The sequence below is a fragment of the Argopecten irradians genome, chromosome 3 (genome assembly GCF_041381155.1).
Source record: "Argopecten irradians isolate NY chromosome 3, Ai_NY, whole genome shotgun sequence".
NCBI lineage: Eukaryota > Metazoa > Mollusca > Bivalvia > Pectinida > Pectinidae > Argopecten > Argopecten irradians.
The window spans coordinates 40,298,402-40,318,289 of NC_091136.1; the positions used below are offsets into that span (position 1 = coordinate 40,298,402).

The 19,888-nt window shown below is 33.6% G+C and overlaps 1 protein-coding gene across 1 annotated transcript; it reads right to left on the minus strand.

Moving 5' to 3' along the window:
• Positions 1–400: 400 nt before the first annotated feature.
• LOC138318574 (equilibrative nucleoside transporter 3-like) lies at positions 401–16,953 on the minus strand. Its single transcript, XM_069261071.1, has 13 exons — positions 16,565–16,953; positions 14,771–14,852; positions 14,142–14,302; positions 13,784–13,878; positions 12,109–12,159; positions 11,769–11,854; positions 10,834–10,980; positions 8,210–8,240; positions 7,754–7,839; positions 5,344–5,455; positions 4,878–4,963; positions 3,914–4,116; positions 401–3,517 (listed from the first exon to the last, which is right to left on the minus strand). Exons 1-13 carry the CDS (start codon positions 16,636–16,638, stop codon positions 3,406–3,408), a joined length of 1,326 nt encoding a protein of 441 aa, XP_069117172.1. The 5' UTR covers positions 16,639–16,953; the 3' UTR covers positions 401–3,405.
• Between the last annotated feature and the right edge of the window lie 2,935 nt (positions 16,954–19,888).

Consider the following 19,888-nt stretch of genomic DNA (forward strand, 5'->3'; position numbering starts at 1 on the left):
ACATATTGGTCCTAACTGACATCAAGGGGCTCGTGTTCATGGGGCAACATCACTGTGAAGGCCATGTCTTTTGATTCCTGCCAGTAACTCCCACCCTCAGAAACCAGTATGCTGCGTTATCAGACAGCAACCCAGCAGTGTTGGTGATTATTTGGATAACTGATGATGGTAACTCCTTGCATAGGGCTGCTTTACAAAGGACAGTTTAGAACCATTTAAATGACAAATTTATAATGAATACTAGTGGACAATGGCTTTGTGGCAGGGCCAAACCAAAGTTCTCTATTAAACCAAGTTTTCCTGTTGTTTACCCATTCTACTCACAGCATTGGAATGAGGTTGTTCAGGCAAAATTACAGACCGCTGGTTTTCAATGTAAATATGACAATAAACGATATAATTTTTCATTTAAATAACAAAAGAGCATTTATTACAAGTGTATTGCATCAAATATCAGGTACAATATAAAGGGACAATAGGTAAAGGGAGTTAACCTCAATAACTTTGATACATGTAACTACATTAGCTGTAGTACTTCTTTCTACTGAAATGATTTGTCTATGAGCACCAATACGCTGTTGTTTCAATACAGGAGAGAAAATGGACAATTTGAAGATTTACACTGACTGACAAAATTATAAATATTTCAGATCATACTCGTTATTTCAGTTCAAACACTAATCATTTCAGATCAAACACTACTGTATTCCATTCATCACTCTTTATGTAAGTTATTAAATGTGACACAAAGAAACAACATAAATCAACTCTCACAAAATGAATGTGGTAGATTTATAAGTAAAATCATTCGATATATAAAAAAAATTGCCCTCTTAATATAAGTTTCCTAAGGTACCCGTCCATCATTTTGTGTATCAAAAATACTGCACTATGAATAATCTGGGGAAAATAAGAAAAATACAATGATATAAATAAAACCTATGGATCATAAGAACAATATACACTATACATATATACTTAATTAAACACATTATAATCAGATCTAAATTTAAACAATTCAATTGATGACAGTTCACATACAACGCTTCAAATTGATAAATAAAAAACAACTCAGATCAGTCATTCACTTATCACTAATTAACACATGCTCGAAATGCCAAACAACAAACAATTTCAAAAATAGGCATAACCTGGTATTTATGATTTTTACAGAGTTTAGTATAACATTTTTATACTATCTACATGAAGGATTCTTCCCTCTAGTTAACATTTTCAAGATTGTAGTAATTCATAACATATTTATAAATGTACATGTATATCAATATAAAGAGATAAATATAAAGAGTATAAATACCTATTTAACTTTTAATCAGTTGAGATAACCATAACATTCTAAGGAAGGATAACCTTCAAATGGCACCTAGTGAAAATGAGGACAATTTTTTTAAAATAAAAGTGAGCATTTCATGCATGCTCTCAAGGTACTTAGACTTAATTCTGTCCGCTCTGTAGTTCTAGTAACATTTGATGATGGAGGAAATTAGAATCCAAGTAAACCAATCTATGGCCAGTGCCTAGAAACTGTGCAACGTGACCTTTGAATTCGGGACCCCGAGATAAAGGGCTAGTGGTATGATGTTAGACACCCTAACCACCAATTTAATACAACGGACCTTCCATAATCTGAACTTTTATCTCTCATAATTGCATTATCACAAATAGTATCTGCACCAAATAATGCCCTGGTCTGCTATTTCAGGTAAAAGTCAAAGGTTTCTTCTAACCGTGACTTTAATATACATGTTTTTAGTTCAGGTATATATATATACATATATATATAATCATGGCAGAAGAATCTGGCATATTTTACAGATATCATATTACCTGTAATCTCTCTCGTTATCTATGGTAACTGCTTGAAATGCTCAAAGTGACGTAAAATAACAATTACATCCCTTTAATTCATATGACATTTTGAGAATGAACTATTTACCACAGTATTCTGTAATAATATCATTTCAACTTACTGTAAAGAATAGGTAGTATTTGGAAACCTTAAATCACCTTTTTTTCTTTGCAAGTTGATTTGTTGTCATGCAATATAGAAATGTACCATACACACACCTACAAGTAAATGTATTTTTACAACCATGTCAAAAAAATACCTTGATCACCTTGAAGTATCATCACAAAAAATAAGTACCTGGTATTTAACTTAGACTGATTTAATATATACTGTATATAAGTATTTGGGTCGGGCTTCATGAACATTCTTTCTTTTACTTAAAATTTCCCATAAGAAAGCATTAGGGAAGTACATAATGTAATGGATAAATCTAAATTTAAAGAACTTTCCTTAACTTTGATTTATCCTTATTTCTTTTATGGGAATTTCGTTCCATGACCATGAAACTGGGGCCTGTTATTAGAACTCCTGGTAGGTTTTAGGACAGTACTGAAAGTCAAGCCTCATTTACTTAGTCTGTGGAACCACTTAAAACTTTCATGTATCCAAGCTTTTAGTTAAATATACTTGATTCAGCAAATCACACAAACTACAAATTAAACAGGGTTTTTGAGCTAATCAATATCAAATTAACAAGTTTCCATTGATTACTCCAGGTTTTAACACTATCACAACCTCCTGCACTAACCTACCGGTACAAGTCAACAACAGTAGAGGCTATACACACACTTCTTTGTGATTGTTTCTTCCGTTAGTCTCTGGTCGAAGCAATGATTTTGCAGAGTAAAATAAATTTATTTCAATTGCTTTTTTAATTTCAATTTATTGTAATTCATTGAGTGTTTTTCTACTTTTCACAAAAAATCCTCTGACTTTGGTATAAAATTAATACTGTTTAAAATATTCAATATCAATAGACACTGTTCAGTTGTATATTATGTCCACAAGGTTCTTTTTTATTGCTCCAAAAAGCAATGATAATGGAAGACTTTCACTATTGCAATATGGGAGTAAGTAAAATATGCATAAATAACCAACACATTTGTACTTAGAGTATTACACACACAGACGCACACATAAAACAGATATTCAACGTCATATTATTGAATGATATTTCATTAGAAATGGTCATTTTTGAATTGACGATAATGAGTTAAATGCGAAATAAGCTGGATTATATGTTATGAACCAGACCAACTTTTATCAATGTTCCTCTACTTTGATATTCCATAGATAAGTTAAGACTCACTGCTGAAATTGGAAGCTGGACATTGACAATACTTGAAGGCACCAACGGGACTTCTAGTAACCATGGATACAACATCAAGATGTCCCAGTAGTCTCTTGTGTCAGCATTTTGTTGCAGTAAAGATAAAGATATATCAGGTAACAGAAAAACAAAGTGGGACCTTAATCTTATACCGACTGGCCAGTAATAGGATAGTTCTGTTGATCTTGGTTTCCATGAAAATAGTGGGTTATACCATCTTGACCAGTAGTAGGGAGATGAGAGAACCTGAAGCCAAGCCGATAGTAATGCACACAGACATGGCCGCCCCAGCAAACTCAGCATTCTCCACCAACACTTTCCTGAAATCATTACATTTGTCATTTAATATATAAACAAATTTTCATTAAAGATCCTAAAAGTAGTAAAGAATTTACTTTAACACACGATTTTCTTCATACCTGCTGATACAACCACCTATATATATCAATCATGTTTTATACTCTCTCTTAGCATGTTTACAATATAATGACACATGTTTAATGACCACCTGCCTAATGTAGTTAACGACCAGTCAATTTGTCCCCGTCAAATTTGTATAATGCATGGTCTCGGAGATCAACTGCTCGAGTTGCATCCCTTTGACCATCCTTTTTTTCTAAAGATTTTATTCAAATGATCTTATCGCTTCCGACGAAAAATTAAACTTTTTGTAACTAACCACCCCCTGATCATTCTATTATGAAACTTTGACTTACTTTGGCCCGTACATCATACACAGTGTACACATGTAGCCGTTGGTGAGTCCCAGTAGTAATATAAACACAATAGGATAGACATCGCTGGTGAAAACAACAGGAAGGTGATCCCGAGGCTGGGCATTACATAACATCAGGAGGGGAATAAACGCCAAACGTAAAAACGACAGCACAACCAGTAGTGATGGCTGGGAAATCTTTGGCTGTAACAAAGAAACAAAGATAATTTAGAAAAGCATAAAGGGACAATTCAGTAAGGCTAATTCATTACATAACCACGAAGCAAAATATGACATAAATGTATTGTTCTACATTCCTTATGAAACATATGACAAGAAATAGTGACAAATTCCACAACATTGTTAAGTATTTTGATTAATACAAATTCCAAATCGTTGATCAATACGATTAAGCAGGTACAACCTGTATGCTGTACCTTTACCAGAGTCAAAGTCACACACGTTAAACAAATGCAATACATAACCACTGAGGAGTTGATGAAATTATTTTTAGACGAGAATATGCATCTAATAATGTTAACACAACTGTAAGAGTGATTTGAGTAGTTCTAAACAAAAAAATCTTTTTTTACTACACAGGCAAGGGTCAGGGTTCAGCATACAAGGCTATGTGTGATGGCAATTGAACATTTCACATACATTTTACTACATTGGGCTTTTCTGACATATCACAGTAAAACCAACTAATCTAATTTCCATTAGAACTGGTTTGTTTCCGAAATATGTGCAAGTTTTAATGTACTCTTAGACCAAATTGTACCTTTAAGGAATATCATTTCTTTTGCATTTCTAAAAGAATAATTTACGGATGGTTAACTTTGAATGTGTTATGCATCAAGCAGTTCAAACCAGTAGCTTTTTGGTGTTAAAGGAAAATGTAAACGAATATGAAAATCCTGGATTTTGACCAGATATCAATTATTTCTATGTAATGTATAACTCACCCATTGAAATTGTCCCCCTACTATACGTCCTATACAATCTCCTAAATTAAATAACAGGAAACACACGATGACTGTGAAGTACTTCCCTGAAAAAGGTAGAAATATCAATTACAGTATCAACTTTAATATTTCAAGTGTCATATATGAAATATCAATATCAACAAATATGAAAATTAAATATATTCGTCAGGAAAATAGCAAGGAGAGTTGCAAAACAAGTCTTCACTTATAATTGTCTGTCACAATCAGGCTAAAAAGGTGACCATATGATTAACTTCACCTTGCTTGGTTCAAATACACAACACAGAATTTGGCTTCTTAATCTAAAATTAGCATCAATTCATACTAGTGTATGCTTGGTACAATTGCATATACCACAGACATTGACCTCAATGTCACCTTGACTTTGCTTAAAACAAGTTCATATAAAAGATTTCGACCTCAATGTCACCTTGACCTTGCTTACCTGTCCAGTCTGAACTATCTTTATGCATTGAAGAGATGGAAGAGGATATCGCAGGGAAACAACTTAATGAAACTGCAAAAACGAGGAATACAGCTAAGCCCTCACGCCATATCTGTGAATAGAAGGAGAGGAAATGAAAGAACAAATCACCTACATTCTGTTATTTAAAGAACAAATCACCTACATTCTATTATTTAAAGGGACAAACAAAATATATGACATAAATGTATTGTTTTACATTCCTTATGAAACATATCACAAGATATATTGACAAATTTCACTAAATTGTTAAGTATTTTGATTGATACCATTGAAATTTCAAATCGTTTATCAATACAATTAAGCAGGTAAAACATGTACGTTGTACCCATACCTAAAGTCACGCACGTTAAACAAATGTAATACATAATGCTGAGGTGGTGATGAAATTATTTAAAGACAAGAACATGCATCTAATAACGTAAACACACTACTATAAGAGCGATTTGAGTAGTTCTAGACAAAAAATTCTTTACTACACTGGCAAGGGCCAGGGTTTGGCAAACAAGACATCCAACCACTATATGTAATGGCAGACAGTAAGCAGGTTTGAACATTTCAAAACAGTGGGCTTTTCTGGCATATCACAATAAAACCAACTACAGAGGACTCCACATAATCGAATAACGGTTATTCGAATATTTCGGTTATTTGCATAAAATTCTGCGGTCCCGATTTTTTCCTTCTTTATCTTTGTTTTTCAACTCCGTGTATTTGCATAGACTTTTACATGACCTCCGGTTATTTGAATAAAATATTTGGGAAATTCTAAAAATAAAATCGAATATTTTTCAATTTTGCAATATATTTTTAGCGAAATTCGCCGATATATGTTTCAAGATACTTCGCTTTTACTAGAAATCATCCTGGTAACAGATTAACGTTATCGTATGGCTTGTTATTTTATGCATGAATCTGCAAAGGTATTCGACGCTGTTACGATTTACATCAGCAGCGGTTGATCATAACTTTAGTATATTCACTGACTCAAACATCTAATTAAAGCACTTGCACTTTCAAATATGTTTATTTATTAACGTAACGTACCTTAGTTCGCGATCGGTTGGAGAAACCATGCTTCCTTACAACAATCGCCATTCATGAGTAGTCTCGTTCAACCAGAGTCTTGTTGACTACGACAGACATGTGCGTATCAAGCGTCTCGTTGAACGAGACATAAAAGCATGCAAAGTCGGCGTGCAATGACTACCGCAAGTTTCGTACATTATGTAAGCTTAGGATACAAAAGATAATTGCTACGTTGTTTCATTGCTACTTGATCATGAATATGCATTAATTTCTGAAATGTTATCAAGCTATTCGCCGTATAGATCAACAATACAGGGAGAATTCTCAAAACACATTTAGGTCGAGTGAACGCATGGCTTCATCACCTGCCGCCATTTTCGAATTCATATAGGCCTAAGCTTACATGTGTAAAAACAACACTACTAGTTGATCGGCACTTTGAAGTTTAATCACGAGCGTAAGTTCATTTTGCCAGGCAAATGTACGTAAATTTGTTTATTATTTAGGTTCAGAAATGTAGACACAAATCCAATCCTGTTTAGTAGAATCTAATTGCATTTGATAGATCTATCGATCGTTTAGCTGTTTCTCAAATATTCACGTGTCGATCTAACGTAAACAAGAATCTAATATTGGAATATTTTTTGTTATTAAACTATTAAAATCGATTTACAACTTCGAAAATAATTACTTGTTGTTCGTTTTAAGTGTAAATAATTAACGTATTTATCAAGTAAACGAAACGATATCTATTTGCCTATTCACATTGATCTACATATGTGTGGGGTCAAACGGAGGTGCAAAATGTCATCTCCGCCTATTCGAATACTCCGGTTATTTGCATATTTTCTTCTGGAAAATGACCTATGCAAATAAGCGGAATCCTCTGTAATCTAATTTCTATTAGAACTGGTTTGTTTCCAAAATATTTGCAAAGGATTTTAATGTATTCTTAGACTGAAGTGTCCCTTTAAAGTAACTGTTATATCTTGCTGTTATTTTAAGAAAATGATATTAAAGTAACTTGTGCAAAGGGATTTTGTGTATGCATTCTGATGGGAGTTTCATTCTGCTTCAAGAATATGAACAAGACAAAATCAATAATCCTTGTGATTGAGAGTGCAGTCTTCATAGGGTTTTTTTACAATATAAATCAATCATTTTGTTGTATTAAATTAAGTTACACTTACATGATTTCTATATCTAAATCTATAGTGGAAACAAGGGTGACACATTGGGAGTTAGAGGCCCAGTATATATCAAGCAAATAGTGTATAAATGTTGGCATCTTGATCATCTTGTCTATCATCAGATTCAGAAAGCAATATAAAACACAACTCACCTTTTGAAGAACATTAAACATATATGATGATCTCTGAGATATACTGTCAGCTGAAGAACTAGCAAATCCATCCTCTTGTATTGACACTGTTTAACAGAATCAGAAAATATACATTTACTCAGGAGATAAAAGATGTTCAAGCTTTCTCAACATCGTTATGATAATAATATATATTTGCCATAATGCAGTAAGGTACTCTAAATACAGTAGTTCACATGGTTGTCCTGTTATTCTTAACTGTCTTTCTCAAATCTTTCTGAAACAAAACGGTCACAGCTGCTGTTCAGGCAAGCACATAATACTCATTTACCATTGAGAAAATTGAAAAATGTTTAAATGTGTCTAGTTCAAAGATACAACACACTATGATGAGATCTGAACTAGTGACCAACCAATCATCTGCTCTATAACCCAAACACTACACCACAGTACTTTCGGCAAAACTTTGGTACTTACCATTTACTTCTAAATGATACTTTGAATAATCCTGCAAAAAAATAAAAGGAAACGAATGTCAAAGTTAAATAAAACCATGATCTTGTGTATTACAGTTGTGACCTTTTGACCCTGTAATACATTTAAATGCACCAGATCACTGTCCATATTATGACATCACAATTGATTTCTGTGTAGCATATATCACATTATTATCAAGTGTAAAAATATAACACAGGCTGAAGCATGGGTGGATTATGATTTATGATAATATACTGATGATGTGTACATACTTCAGTGTTATACAGGATACTTACTATGTAATACTACAGGAGTATATAACATCCTAGTGTTATACAGGATACTTACTATGTAATACAAGAGTATATAACATCCTAGTGTTATACAGGATACTTACTATGTTATACAGGATACTTACTATGTAATACAGGATACTTACTATGTAATACAGGATACTTACTATTTAATACAGGAGTATATAACATCCTAGTGTTAATACAGGAGTACATAACATCCTAGTGTTATACAGGATACTTACTATGTAATACAGGAGTACATAACATCCTAGTGTTATACAGGATACTTACTATGTAATACAGGAGTACATAACATCCTAGTGTTATACAGGATACTTACTATGTAATACAGGAGTACATAACATCCTAGTGTTATACAGGATACTTACTATGTAATACAGGAGTACATAACATCCTAGTGTTATACAGGATACTTACTATGTAATACAGGAGTACATAACATCCTAGTGTTATACAGGATACTTACTATGTAATACAGGAGTACATAACATCCTAGTGTTATACAGGATACTTACTATGTAATACAGGAGTACATAACATCCTAGTGTTATACAGGATACTTACTATGTAATACAGGAGTACATAACATCCTAGTGTTATACAGGATACTTACTATGTAATACAAGAGTATATAACATCCTAGTGTTATACAGGATACTTACTATGTAATACAGGATACTTACTATGTAATACAGGATACTTACTATGTAATACAGGATACTTACTATTTAATACAGGAGTATATAACATCCTAGTGTTATACAGGATACTTACTATGTAATACAGGAGTATATAACATCCTAGTGTTATACAGGATACTTACTATGTAATACAAGAGTATATAACATCCTAGTGTTATACAGGATACTTACTATGTAATACAGGAGTATATAACATCCTAGTGTTATACAGGATACTTACTATGTAATACAGGATACTTACTATGTAATACAGGATACTTACTATGTAATACAGGATACTTACTAGGGCTGCCGCGATACGGCAGAAGCGTACCACGATATATTGCGATACACAACAACTGTATTGTGATATGTATTGCAATATTTTGACCTTAACATATGTGGTGTCTATTTTGTATATATTCCATAATAAAAACACCCTTTACATTATACAAACATACAGTGCTATGTTATGTAGTTTTACATCGATTTGAACCGTGTTGTTGAGTAACAAAAATGTTCAAATGTGAGGTTCTTGTTTTAAAAAAATACGAGTCTGTTTGTGAAAACGCTAGGCTACAGACGATCGTAACCTAATAATGCAATAACTAAACATGATAGTGTCTGCAAATATTTACACTTTTGAACCTAAATGATGAACAAATTTACGTACAATTGTCCTGGTAAAATGAGCTTACGGTCGTGATTAAACTTCAAAGGGCTGATCGGCTTGCAGTGTTGTTTTGACACGTGTAGGAAATCGAAAATGGCGGCGGACGATGAAGCCTAAAATAGCTGGCAAAATCCCTGCAGCCATGTATTCACCGGGCCTTAAATGTGTTTAGAGAATTATATATTCCGGTATTGTTGATTGATGGAGCGAATCAGCTTGATAATATTTCAGAAACTAGCCTAATGTCATATTGTTTATATTCAACGTCATGCAAATGTTTGAATCATTTGAACATTATACACGTTAGTTACAAACATTTGACCGACATCTGAATCGAATGAAAACGAAAGGGATACCCACATGGCTTCATATTATCGGAAAGGAAAACAAATACAACTTGCTGGTTTTGTTTTAATGACTGGACGTTTTAATTATATCAAATTAATAAAATTATGATACTAAGAAAATATATCGTAAAAAACCGGTACAGGTAAACTGTATCGCGGTACAATATTTTTTGTTGGTGCATTGCAATACCACAATATACCGGTGAACCGCGGCAGCCCTAATACTTACTATTTAATACAGGAGTATATAACATCCTAGTGTTATACAGGATACTTACTATGTAATACAAGAGTATATAACATCCTAGTGTTATACAGGATACTTACTATGTAATACAGGAGTACATAACATCCTAGTGTTATACAGGATACTTACTATGTAATACAGGAGTATATAACATCCTAGTGTTATACAGGATACTTACTATGTAATACAGGATACTTACTATGTAATACAGGAGTATATAACATCCTAGTGTTATACAGGATACTTACTATGTAATACAGGAGTATATAACATCCTAGTGTTATACAGGATACTTACTATGTAATACAGGATACTTATTATGTAATACAGGATACTTACTATGTAATACAGGATACTTACTATGTAATACAGGAGTATATAACATCCTAGTGTTATACAGGATACTAGGGTCGCTGCTGTGAAATAGATAAAGGCACTGTGAAGCTGTGAGGATCCAGCTAATAATGTCAACAGATTGGCAATGGCAGCAAACAGTCCACCAACAGCCTGGAAATGCAATCATTAACTAAAGAATTGTTTTAGTTAATAAATGTTATAGATCTGTTTTGTAATTGCAACATACTGCTTCTTATCTCTGGGATATTGAGATACAGTGCAAACTGTCATTAAAGTATGTAGGTAAAAGTTACCAGCCAGAAAAAAAAATGAATCAAATTGCATTTAATAGAACCCGACATTCAAGTGCACAAAAACAACATTACCATGTTTTTCATCACAGTGACTTATTAAAGTGAATAGTCGGGCAAAGAAAACCAGTCTAAATGCGTTCATTGCCCTTCCAAAAGTTTTCACATGTTAATACGACGGTCAAGTTCTGCCTACGTTTCCCAGTTCTGACCATTGAAATAAAGAAAAGTTGAAAACATTGAAAGCGAGGCTGCGTGAAAATGTAACCACCGACATAGTCAGCCGGGAGGACGTTTTTGGATTCCTATACTTTAAATTAATTTCTTGTACGCAGACAGATTTTGACGAGAGATTTTATTTTTCTATTTCATAAGAAATTATACTGGATACATTCACACCATTTTTACCGACTTTAGCCATCCTTGCCCGACTGTTCACTTTACAGACAGCATAGTAGTACAAAGATGATTTTACGAAACAGAAAATGAAGAAGCAAAAATCCATAAAGAGCTCCTGATACAAATTGTCTCCCCTTATTGGAAGGGCAACCTGGCAGGGCTAGACTAAAATTTGTTTACATTATCCTCTCGTCATGAAAATCTAGAAACAAACAACAACATCAAAGTAATATTGAAAATATTACTGACCTGTCCACTAACTGCAGCTTGCATGTATCTGGGGGGAAATATTCCAGCCAGACCAAACAGGGAAGCTGTGAACACAGCACTCCCAGCTGTCAACAAAAAGGAGATTTATCAAGTGTGCTCAGTGTCTTTTTGTCAACAGTTACAAAGTTTACTTAATGAAACTCCTTATAATCATTTCTTAGGTTATCTCCCCTTCATCAATACAGCATCCTGATTCAGTATAGGTTTAATATTTTATTTTGTTTGTTTAATAATAAGATGTGACCTATATCTGAATGTAAATGAAGCATGTTTTGACCAAATTCCCTGCTACAGCTAGCGGAGCCCTATGTATACCTACCACTGAGAATGACAACAGTCACCAGTGTTGTAACAAAGAACGGTAGCTGCCCTGAAACCAAAAGGATCAGTTGAGACACACATAATGTAAAAAAGGTTAAACTTATAGTCCAGAAAATATGGTACTCCTGTTAATGTAAATACTTTAGGACTGAATTGAGTCAATCATCAACTATCTTACTGCCGTTCTATCATAAGATTGCACGATTGTGTTACAGTACTAGTGTATCGACTCACTGTAGTAGATTACATCGCTACATGGTACAGGTGAAGTGTCTATGTAACACGCATTGTGATTGGCTGAAGTGTGTATATAAATAAACGTTACACAATGCAACCTATTTGTGCAATCGGGACGTTGTAAGTACGTCGAAACAATTACAAATGTTCATAGATAAACATCTGAAAAATTAATATTTGTAAAATAGAAGTATTACGCTGTAAAAATAAATAACGCTGATATATAGAATTCGCGCTGTAATATACATGACTGTTGGGTGGTTTTTTCCGTAGTACACCTAGCACATGTGACGAACTTGACTGACAGAGTTTCCTGAAATAGCTGTTGTAAATATATAAATAAGATGATTGAAAAAAAAATCAAACATGGAAAGAGATAACACACAATCAGGTTATACTAGCTGTAGAAGAATACATAATATTGATTTAAACATGATAATACTGGTACCGTTAATGAATAAATATGAAGGTCAAGAAGAAAGTATCTGCTAAAACAACTGTTCAGTTTCATAATTATGGTAAGGTATATTTAAAATGTCAATTTAACTCTGAATTTGAACTTTATACTGAATAAAAAAGTGTGGAAGTACTAAAAATCGTCGATCGCCAAGCTGCCAACGCGTGCATATTATAAGTTACCGGTAAGATGCATGTGAGTTTGCACATGTGTAACGTTACGTTACTATTTTAATCTCTCGCTAAAATTGCGCCAAAATTAGAAGCGGTTCAACCGATCACAGCCAAAATTAGAAGCAGTCCTCAACCGATCATATGTCGACATGTCAAAGCCACGAACCGATCTAAAAGTACGCGAAAGGGTAGTGAAAATGTACAATGATGGCATGGGGTGTCCTATGGAAATATATCTAAAGCGGCCGACGTTTGTAAATCCACCTGTCGGAAACATCGCAAAGTTGTGCGAGGAACAACATGGTTCTCTGCTTCCACGTGTTCGGTCTATCATGACACCAACAAAGGTCAGTGAAGAAGTTGTTAAATTCGTCGAATATCGGAAGAAAATGAGACCAAGCATGGCAGGCTAAAAAAAACAGCTTTACTGTGCACACATGTTTTTCTCTTCTATTTTTAGATCAACTCAGCCAATCACAATGCGTGTTACATAGGCACTTCACCTGTAACATGTAGCGATGTAATCTACTACAGTGAGTCGATACACTAGTACTGTAACACAATCGTGCAATCTTATGATAGAACGGCAGTAATGGTAAAGGATGTCACTTATGTTGAACCATGGTCTGGTCATTACTTTTTCTATAATATTTATTTCAAATTCGAAAATTAGATTGCATCAATCCCTAAATAAAACAATCTAATTTCAGGAATATCTTCTGCTTCTAAAATATACACAATTCACTCAAAAACTTAATTATATGTGATCCAATCTTTGATGGTATACAGGTTAAATGGTAACTTACATGTATCTGTTTTTATGTTGACAAGAGACAGAGTCAAAATGAACATCGTCAAGATAGTCAGGCACGAAACCACCATTCGACCTTTTATTGGTAACCTTTAAAATATAAATATCAATAGAATAGTCAGACACACAACATCATCTGACCTTTACTAGGTAGGTTATAAATGTAAACGACAGAAAATGATTTTCTAACCCTTGGGTTGAAAACTTAAAGTTCAGAGAGAAAACAGATATACAACAAAGAACCTATGAAAGATTATTCATACAGATTTAGGAAAAACCAATATCATTATCTTTAAGTTAGACTCTATGGCTATAGGCAAATGTTGTTATAGTTTTGATGGTTGAATCCTTACCTCTGTGTACACAGTGCAGTCAGAAAATTAAAGATAAGATTTGGTAAAGTCGCAGCCACTGCCACAGACCCTTCAAACATTGTCTGCATTTCTGTCTGTGTGTTCGGATCGTCTGCATCGTCTGGAGACAGCGTCAGATTCCTCAGCTTGAATACATAGTACTGAAAAAAATGGAAATGAGGACAATGTAACAATGTACAGAAAACCTTTCCATTATGATCAATAAAAGATTAGATATGAAAATAAACTTCAAAACTCTTTGATGACTTACGAAATCAAATAGTTAACTTTAGTCTGGAATAATCCTCTTTCAGTACATGGTTGAGCTTGTTTATTCAATAAATGGTGCTATACTACTGATAAGTAGTATTTTTATTGACAAAAAAAATTCAGGTGAATTTGCACGTTTCTTCTGAAAAGTTACATTTAATTTACCACCCTTGCGAAGTTTCAGCTCCTTTACATTTCAAATTGAATTCTAAAAAAAAATAGAAATTATAAATTTATTCATCCAAAACAAATTTCTTTTCGACACTTTATTTTTCTTGTGAATGTCAATTAATGTCAAAATAATATGGTAACTTTTGTCAGTGATTTTGTTGTCAGCAGTACAAGAGAATTATAATTACCTCCTTGGCAGTTATGAAAAAGTTCCATGGCAACAGTGACCCAAGTCCAAGAATAAGGAATATAATATACACCCCATTATATCTGTAAGGAAAGTAAACAAAAATAAAATTTGTTGAACTTGAAAATTATTCATATGGCATCATAACTGACATTAATAACACTACCTATTTATGTTTATAAATAGATATATGTGTGTAAAATAAACATTATGAAATTTTCATGAAGCTTCTAATATAAATACAGTTTCTTATGTATTATAGCCATATCATATCAATCATTATATTTTATTTGATAATCAGGAGCAGACTTTAGTCAGTAGAATAATATCAATTGATTCTAGTCTAATGAGTAGCTATATATATATCGGTATATAAAGTCTCACTACACATCTCTCTCCTTTTCCAAATCTCACCCTGGTGACTTCACTATTGGGACACATTATATCCTACAATCCCTCTACTTGGAATTATGCATCCTTAAAACTAATCATTGAATCAAAGAGGTTGGTAAACTCTCCAATTTTGTAACAAGATGCAGATCGAGAGACCATAATAGTCAAATCTGAATGTCAGGGCTTAGAAATACAAGTGTATAACAGAATTGGACAGGGTCAATAATTATTGACCAGATAACTCAATCAGTAGAGCATCCACTAATGTTTGGTCTGTCTGCTACAATTCTTCCCTCCTCTTATAATATTTACAAGCTTGTCAACCCCTGTTTTATGTATTGGGAGTATGTGCTTATCAGGAGATATGTGAGCTTGTGAGTCGTTTTGTTCAACAAGAAATCATACATTCTTACAAAATATCAAAGGTATGAAATCTTCAGCAAGTAAATATTAAACTTGAAATGTAGCAGAACATATAAGTTAATATTTTAAGTTGTGTAGCGGAATTGGACTGGGTCGATTAACGGAAACCAGGTAGCTCAGTCGATAGAGCACTAGAATATTGTTTGGAGGGTCCCGGGTTTGAATCCCGGTCTGGTTGCTACATTTTCTCCTCTCCTGTTATGTTACAAAATTGGCGCTCAACTAAATAACCCACGGTGGTGATGTTTGGAAGGGTCTCGTATGTCTTCGAGGGCGAAGACTTCGAGAAAGGAGGGAGGAGTGTAGCGGGATTGGACTGGGTCGATCATCGGTGACCAGGTAGCCCAGTCGCTAGAGCACTTGGCTAGTGTTCGGAGGGTCCCGGGTTCGTATCCCGGTCTGGCCGCTACATTTACGAGCAGATATTGTCCAGGTCTACAAAATAATCAATGACATCGATATTATGGACAAGGACAAGCTCTTTACGATGTCTCCTGTTACTGTCACCAGACGGCACTCAAAAAAGATTCTGAAGCGCGGGGCAAGATTGAATGTCACAAAGAACAAATTCAACAGTAGAACTGTGGATACATGGAACAGTCTACCTGAAAATGTGGTATCTGCAATGACTTTGAACTCATTTAAGTCACGCCTGAACAAGCACTGGCACAATGAGCCCTCTAAATTCACTCCTACATGTTTTAATGTTACTTGATTGGACAACTATTGTATACAAGGATACGCCTCCAGAAGCCATTGAGCTTACAACGGTGTTAATTTACACAATTACATAATTACAATTACATTTTCTCCTCTCCTGTTACAGTTGTAAAACTCAAGCCTGGTCCAGATACAATTAAACGATAGTAATTCAAGATGATCTGTTTCTGACTTTTGAGTGCACACTATTAAATATTCATGTAGTCTAGACCTGAGCTTAGACCATATGTCATTAGGACCCTTGTGTAAAATACCTTACCTATCCCTTGGCATTGCAGTTCCTTCATCATCACTGTCTGAAAGCAGTCTTTGCTCTGCTTCTTCGCGTTCCATTCTGTTTCTATAACTAACTCCAGCAAGTCTATGAAGTTGTTTAAAAAATATGCTGACAATAAAAGTCTGTCTGACTAGGCAATATAGCTTCAGTGTAAACTGTCAAACAACCAGTGCAAAAATGTCAACTCTTCAATTTAGTTTCTCTTGCACCATTTGAAATTTGCTCAATTAAAAGTACTGATTTAACATTCACACAAACTACACATGGCCAATTTATATGAGTGTATCTCTTCATAATCCGCGCTGTTTATCATGAAAGCAAAGATAACAGCTGCGGCCAGTCATCGCTGCAGTGTTGTGATCACGAGTTCTCGTTCATGACCGGAAGTGCAAGTTCGGTCTACATTTTGCATGTGTGCGCCTTAGCATCCTAGCCCCAAAGCGCGCCAACCGAATGTTAGTCTAAGCGATAGAAATCATACTGGCTGGCGACCCATTATCGCGAAAAAATGACGGTTTTTCTCATTTTTTTTCTAAACGTCGTATTTAAAGTATGAGTTTTAGGCATCTAAATAATCTTTACCTCACAACAGTTCAGTCAAGGTATAACATATAAATCCTTGGTTCAGTTAATTACAATTCCATCAATTTTATAACAAAAACAGTCGTTTTAAAAAGGCCGTAACATATCGTGATCATGTCAAGTTACTGTACTGCTACCCATTATCGTATTTTTTTTCTCTAAAAAATATTAAAAGATGACTTCGGAAAGCTATTAGAACTGGTTTGTTTCCGAAATATGTGCTAATTTTAATGTTCTCTTAGGCTGAATTGTACCTTAAAATATAAGTCCATTGTACTTGTTTCTGTATCCAAGCTTTTATGACATGTATATTGTGCTGTATCGCTATTGAATTGAATAAAATATTGTTTAAACCAAAACATACTGCACCATACGGCGAAACATTGAAATGAATCATCACAGTTAAATAGATTACACAGGTAATCTTGCATTTCTTTGGGGTTGTAACTCCGAAGTTATATCAGAAATGTTTCTGGTTACATATTAGGCCATCAATATATTGGTTTTAATAAACTTTGAATTTTCGTTTCGGAAAGGTAGTGGGCCTTTAAAATTATTAATCACTTTAACCCTGACCTTTATAAAAAAAAAAAACACTGTATTTATCTCTGGCCTAATAAACACTTTGATCTCACATTTCATTCATCATTCCCTGTGTATAGTTCTGAAGTACGTATTCGGAAATCCAAGATTTCTGAATCGTCTATTAATGTAAATTGGAATAAAACTAGCAACCTTAATCATGATTAAGATCTAAGAAAGTTGATATAAAATTAAAAAATACTTTGAAACACCATCAGTAAGAAAAATAGTATCAATTTACACATTAATCACACTTTAAACACACAATAACAATAAAAGTTTATTTATATTTTCAAATTACCAATTTCTTACCATGCCACTTCACCAATAGTGTGTGATATCAATGTGTTGCTTATATTGTACATATTACAAATGGCTGGCAGTAACGAACTGGCACTTAGAATGGGACCATGTGTAACATGATTCGCATAATATACTATCAACATCATGAGTGTTGAATTTGCGATCACCACATGACCATTTAGGTTGTTTAATTTTCCTACCCCATACCAAAGTTTCAAGTTTTTTATTTACCAAATGCCGTAAAGCATATAGGTTGAACATATACATAGATACAATTTTTATGTTACAAGATGGCGGAGGGTAATTACGATATTCTTCAAAACAAATTTTCTGGTATATTAGAAGGATATACTAATGCAGATTGATGAAAATTTTCCTTTTTCTATTGCCTGGATCAAATATTTCGCCGGCAAATTTAAGCTCTTTAAATTTTTAGATGATAATAACAAAATTAATTTATATACACTTGGATGTTTGTAGTTATATGCTTTTATTAACTTTTTACGTACCATAGAAAAATGTGGTATGACAGAATTGGCATAAGTAAATCATCTCACCAAGGACGTATATGAGTTATAAACTTATAAATCCTTGATCTCACAGAGAAACTTTATTTTCACGCGAGTTATGATTGAATATGAAGAAAGAACAATACGTGGAAATAAAAAAACCTGCTAACAATAGATGTAAACTAACATGTAGACGAACACGTTGTGTTAGTGTTATTTCGGACTGAAGAAGGACGTATAGTGGCTGAATATATATTCCATAGAAATGATTTTGATTTTACTTTGAATTTATTTTGGCGTTTTATTTCGGATTTGTATTATATTAAATTTATACCTCATTATAAAAAAACCAAACAAAGTTCTTTTCATTTAAAAACAAGAAATTAGTTCGTTTAATGCTATAAAAACGTTATACAGATACCCAAGCTAATTTCTGCTCAACTATAAAAGCACGTCGGTATCACATTTTTGATGTTTCGGGAAACCCTACCTGCGTTAATGACCAGCAACTGGCCGCGTGTGCCAATTAAGGTGCCCGAAATCACAAACCCCCCTGATGCGGTGACAGATGGATTGGCGTGTGTACCCCAATTTCACACCTGGTGATTGTTTAACGATATACCTGATTGCACTCGAGTATTACGTACACAATACAATACAATTAAAGTGTCACATGTCAATTTACATAAAACAACGAAATAACTGTACGACACCCAGCCTATAACATAAAGGCTTACGAGACACTGATCAATATCTGAAGTTTGTACTTAAAAATTCATTCTTTTACTATACATTTTGAAAATTGTGCTTGCTAAAATATTTTGAAGATTGCATTCATTCATTAAAAAAAATAGTTTATCTTGATTATTTACACACGTAGTTGTCAGAACAGTATCAAAAACAATAAGATTAGCGTCCCTGCTAAGAGAAGGCATGACTTAGCTAATTTCTTCACGTATTCAAAAGAACGTTTAGCATATACATGCGTACATTTATTTTAACAATATTCTGCCGTTCTGTATGTTCTGAAATTGTTTTCCTTTTTTCTTTACCTTTTTTTTTCTTCTTTGTATCTATCATAATTTCTCTCTTTCACTCAATATATTTCGGAAACGTTTTTGATGATATCGTCATAAATTCCATTTTAGTCAATTTATCAAAATACTTGTACATTTTAATCCTTTTTGTTATCTAGTATTATCTACAAAAAATGATATATAGATGACTATAATATGCATATTATCAATATACATATAAAAATAAAGTCTCCATCACAAATATAATTATGATCTAATGCTTCTGTCTTAGTCACTAGCCTACTGGATTGAAA